General features: G+C 55.7%; 1 protein-coding gene across 1 annotated transcript; it reads right to left on the minus strand.

The window, feature by feature from the left end:
- Nucleotides 1-2,278: 2,278 nt before the first annotated feature.
- On the minus strand, nt 2,279-3,335 carry LOC124683561 (E3 ubiquitin-protein ligase Os06g0535400-like). The gene has a single exon (XM_047218055.1). It carries the CDS (start codon nt 3,302-3,304, stop codon nt 2,564-2,566), a length of 741 nt encoding a protein of 246 aa, XP_047074011.1. The 5' UTR covers nt 3,305-3,335; the 3' UTR covers nt 2,279-2,563.
- Between the last annotated feature and the right edge of the window lie 1,965 nt (nt 3,336-5,300).

Raw genomic sequence — 5,300 nt, forward strand, 5'->3', positions numbered from 1 at the left:
GTCGCCTTGCTTTGTCGATCCTACTCTGGGTGATTTCATCCCGAGCGTCTCTCGCATGATACTTTGAGCCACTGCCCTGCAGCGTGGTCTTTTCCTTTTGTGGAACTAGATTATTTCCCAGTATCGCGAGACTTTCCAGAGCACCTCGATGAGCTTGGGCCATGGACCCTTCGGGGCGCTGGTTGATGAGGTATGCAACAAGGTTGGCAGTTGCTCCTGCAACGGTTTTCGGTCGTGGCATGCCTGCGGTGTCCGTAGTCATAAAGGACTTGGTCAGGTTCGACGTGATTTCTCTGGCTTCATCTTCTGAGAGCCTAGACAGCCTCGACCTGTGCTTGCCTGCCCCTTGGGTATTTCGAGAGGCGCTCGCCTGCGAGCCTCTTCGCCGTTCACTCGGATCGATCCGCCGCGAGATAGGCGTCTCTCGAGAGTGGCTTGTTCCTTTGACGAGTGCTCCCGGTTTTTCTCTAGTATAGAGCGATAAGCATTGAGGGTTCCAACCGAGGTTCCTGCGGGGAGCGGTGTGTTGTTGAGTACTGCTGCCCTGGCGGCTGCCCACTCCTCGTCTGCGATGGTGTAGTGACTGTCGTGGTTACTGGCGCTGTTTTCGAAACTCGCCCATCTACTAGAACGAGGAGTATGGTCTCCGTTTCCTCTATGTCTTGTATTTCCTGTGTTATTGGCGACACAGACCTGATGGTGCGCCGTTCCTCGGGTGGTTCCTTGGACGATGCTGTCGATACTGTCCTCTCCTGACGAATACTGGGCATTGCAGATGAACGGGGTGTCGCTCGACCCCAGCCCGTGCCTGGTGTCGCAGTTCAAGCAGTAATACGAGGTTAGCTCCGAAGATGTGGGGTCGTCGGATCCTACCGACATGGAAGACCGGGAACGCGGAGTTGAGGGCGCGGGCGAACTTGTCGAGCCTGTCAGACCAGCCGAAAGGTCGAATGACGATGACGCGCTTGGAATCGTCGACCTGGAGATAGGCGATTCCAGCAGTCGAAGGATTCCCTCCACGTTGACGTTGTAGTGGACGCTGCCGAAGGTCATCTCCATGTTTCCTTGTAGATCTGAGAAGTTCGATCGGGAGGAATCGCTGTGCGGGGTGAACTCGTAGGAGCCGAACCGAATCGGGCTTCGCAGGTTCGGCGAAGATGGTGTTGATGAAGTTGCTGGTGAAATTACTGGTGGAGTCGCCGGTGTCATGATTGGATCTGCCGATGAACGATCTTGTGCCGACAGGTTTCCCACAGACGGCGCCAATTGTCGAGGGTGCTCCTCGGCAATGCCCTCCGATAGGGGCTTAGGGTTGATGGAATCCTGCAAGCTGACACGAGACATCGGTTCACAGACAAGCGGGGAGAACGATTTACCCAGGTTCGGGGCCCTCGATGAGGTAAAACCCTTACGTCATGCCTGTCTGTTCTTGATTATGATGATAATGAATTACAATGGGGTGCCGAATAGTTTGGCTGAGATCTCGTCGAGTTGGCTAAGCGCTAAGGTAACCTAGCTTTGAGCTTTTCCTGGCTAAGATTGCTAAAATTGGTTATATCTCTCGACAGCCCCTCTCCTGGCCTTTATATAGGAGGCCAGGTCTCAATAGGTCTAATCGAGTACGACTGGGTTTACAGCAGATCTATCTCTAAGCTTTCCTTGTTTGGCTTCTTCCGTGTCTTGCACCTCAAGGAATCTTCTGCCGCATCTCTCTTGGCGGCCCATCTTGCCATCGAGTGCCTTCATGGGCCTCCAACTAGGAAATATAGGGTAAGGCAACATTGGTTATCCGAAGGGTAATGCCCACGTCAGATGGTTAGGAGGGCAGTGGTATTCCAGCTCACCAGAGTTCAAATCCCAGATTTAACACTTTCGTGTCTCATAATGGCGAAATATTCTTCAGTGGGAGGTGACGTCCCGTCGACAGCGAGGCGCCTGTGGTGACTTCGTCAATCTCAAGACCCGTCGGATCAGTTCTTCAATGCAGTCTCTTGGAGGTGCTCATAGGGGTAGGGTGTACGTGTGTGCGTTCATAGTGTGAGTGTGTGCACGTATGTATGAGGGTCTTTGATTATACTGTGTTTCGCAAAAAAAATAGCGGGAGCCTAACACCTGTAGGGTTCCGTTGGAGGAAACATAAATTTTCCTTATCAAACCGACATTCATGCAAGACTAATGGACTAATGGTATCCTTTTTTTAGGATACAATGCAAGACTAATATTAGGTATGTCCAAGATTTTGGTTTATATATGATTTTGTTTCTCGGATCCCCTTGTATGAATAGAATGTACAATCATTGCACATTTTCGCAAAACGTGCACGACTTCGGTATCAACAAAATATTGAGAGCAAGAGATGTTATTTACAGGCCTGTACAACTGAACATCATGTCAAAAAATAGTGTACTAGTACAACTGAACATTTCCAGTCGACCCAAACAATGGGTTCAGCGAACTGCACATCATCAACAGACTACTAGCCAATACCTGCGCGTTGCCTGCATCTGATAATCTGATCTTGTCTAGGAATGATTTCCAGATTGGATGCAGATCATAAGCAGAGCTAGACAGGGCTAATGGAGTCATCAAGCGGGTCAGCGTATCGGGCCGGCGGCGGCAGGGCGAGCGCCCGGCACACGGGGCAGGTCGGGTGGCCGGCCCTGAGCCACTTGCCGATGCACTTGTCGTGGAAGCGGTGGCCGCAGCGCGGCAGGTCCCGGAGGCTCTGCTCCTCCCGCATGCCGGCGAGGCAGACGCAGCACTTGTCCTCCTCGGCGCTGCCGCCGCCGCTGCCGCCGTCGTCGTCCTCGTCGTCGCTGAGCCTCAGGAACGACTTGGCGGCGGACATGGAGCCCGCGGAGTCGGGCGAGAGCCAGATGACCATGACGACGATGTTGACGAGGCAGAGGCCGTAGGCCACGACGTCCGCCTGGCTCCGCTCGAAGACGACGATGATGAGGGGGACGAAGACCATGAATACGAAGGCGAGGCAGCGGTTGGCCAGAAGTGTCCCCGCGGCCGCGGCGGCGCCGGCGCCGGCTCCGGAATTCGCCTCCAGCAGCGGGGTCAGGACGGGCGGGCCGCCGCCGGCGTCGTCGTGCTGCCGCGACGTGGAGGGGAGCAGGTCGGCGCGGGGGCGCATGGTCTGGTTGTACCAGCGCGCGAAGCAGTAGAAGAGGAAGATCTGGAGGGAGAAGCTGCCGGTGAAGGTGGCGGCGACGACGCCGTAGTAGTCGTAGGCGAGGCGGGTGGCCAGGAGCAGGGTGAGGAAGGTGAAGGGCAGGTCCATCCACGGGAAATCCATCGCCGCCGCGCCGCCGGCGAGGCCGCGCGCATCACACGCGCGAGCGAGCTGTCCGCCCGGCGGGGTGCGAATTCTTTCCTTTCTTGGATTCTCAGCCGGAGTGGTGGAGAGATTCGCCGGAATCCCAAATTCGCCTCTTTCTTTGTTTGTGGAGCAGCAGGTCAAGAAAAATTAAAAGTTGGAGGATAGCACTAATGAGACGTTAGCTCCCACCACGAAATCAAAGTGATTATTATTCAAGCAAAGCAACCGATGGACGGAGTAGTCTTGGTTTTAAAATTTATTATTTTTTCTTGTCATGGTGATCGTGCCATGCTCACGGTTGTTGCGGTGTGCACACTTTGAATCTTCTGTCGTAAATGAATTTTATTTAAGGATTAACAAAAAATATCTACTATTTAGTACTCCATTATGGCTATCTACTTCTTACCAAAACAGCAGCAGATAACTAGGACATGTCACATGTGATGGTGACTTGGGAATAAAGGCTTTCTTTTGCTCCACCGTCTCGCTTCATCGATCAGCTCCGTTCTGTTATCGGAGATGGCGGAGATGGAGATGTGTTCACCAGATTGCGGAAATCATGGGAGAAACAGTGACAATCCCTCGTTTTACTGTCCAAATTGGGTCGAGCGAGGGCATCACTGCCGAGCTGAAGCAAACTAAGGTAAAGTGCGCGATAGAAACTGACTGGTATGCATTTGCGGCCCAAATATATGTCTAGAATGTGTCGCCGCGGATACAACACCGGTCATCCCACGTTCGCGTCGTTCCTTCGGCAGTGATCCTGAGTATTTCAGGGCATCTCCAGCGGCGTGACGTATTTCGGATGCCTAAAAGTGGTCGCGAGCGTCCGTTTGCGTTGCCCCGCGGACATATTTTTCCGCGCGTCCGTTTGCGTCTAGGTGTGCTCCCACCGGGGCGACCCATTTTTTGAATTACAACATAGTTAAAAACTTTGAAAGTAGTACATATGAATGCATAAAAACTATACAAAGTAGATCTATAGTCCTAGAGTACCGACACCGTCGTTGCGTCGCTCCGTCGCCTGCTTCTCCGTCGCCTCCCGCGCGGCCTCTATGGCTTGGTGCGCCGCCGCGTCCTCTTGCAGGCACTGCTCCAGCCTCGCGTTGGCGGCGTCGTCCTTCAACGTCTCGAAAGACTCGACGATGGCCCTCTGCTCCGCCGCCCTCTCTTCCGGGGTAGGCACATCAGGGTCATCGGAGGACCAAGATATCTCCGAATCGGAGTCCTCTGCTGCAGCGGCGGCCGCCAGCCTGCGTTGTTCCAGCTCGGTGTCGACCGCCGCATGGGCCGCCCGCTCCTCCTCTGCTTCCTTCTCCGCTTCAGCCAGGGCCGCGGCGTCCTTGACCGGGTCGAGGAGGTCGGTGCTGTCTTCGGAGTCGAACTCGTCGTCGGAGCTCGAGGCCGGGCGAGGTGGAGTGGGAGGTGAAGGTGGAGGTGGAGGCGCGGCAGCCTGGCCGCGTCCGGCGCTGCTCATGGCGGATCTGCTAGGGCTGAGCGGAAGCGGCGCTACGGCAGCGGCGGCTAGGGTTTTATGGGGAGGAGATGAGATGCTCGCGCCCCTGTTCATATAGGTCGGAGGCAGGGCGACGGCCGCGCCACGCGTGGCATCGCCATTACTACGTGCGCAGAGGTAGGCGACGGCCGCGCGACACGCGAGGCATCGCCATTAACGCGGCCGCAGACTGCCAAAGCGACGCCTCGGCACCAGTACTGGCGGAGAAGACGCATCGACGACGCGTCACTGCCTGGTGGGCCAGACAAAACGTCCGCCAGACGCGAGCGGAGACTTTCCGCGTCCGCCGAGCGTCCGCCAGAGACGCATCCAAGGCGCATATTTGGGCCAGGTTTGCGTCTCCGCGGACGGCCCGGTCACTTTGCGTCGCCCCGCTGGAGGTGGTGCCAGATGCATTTCCGGTCACGGCGAACTATAACGGTCGCTCAGCGACCATTTGCGTCGCGCTGCTGGAGA

Source organism: Lolium rigidum, chromosome 1, assembly GCF_022539505.1.
Source record: "Lolium rigidum isolate FL_2022 chromosome 1, APGP_CSIRO_Lrig_0.1, whole genome shotgun sequence".
In the NCBI taxonomy this organism is placed as follows: Eukaryota; Viridiplantae; Streptophyta; class Magnoliopsida; order Poales; family Poaceae; genus Lolium; species Lolium rigidum.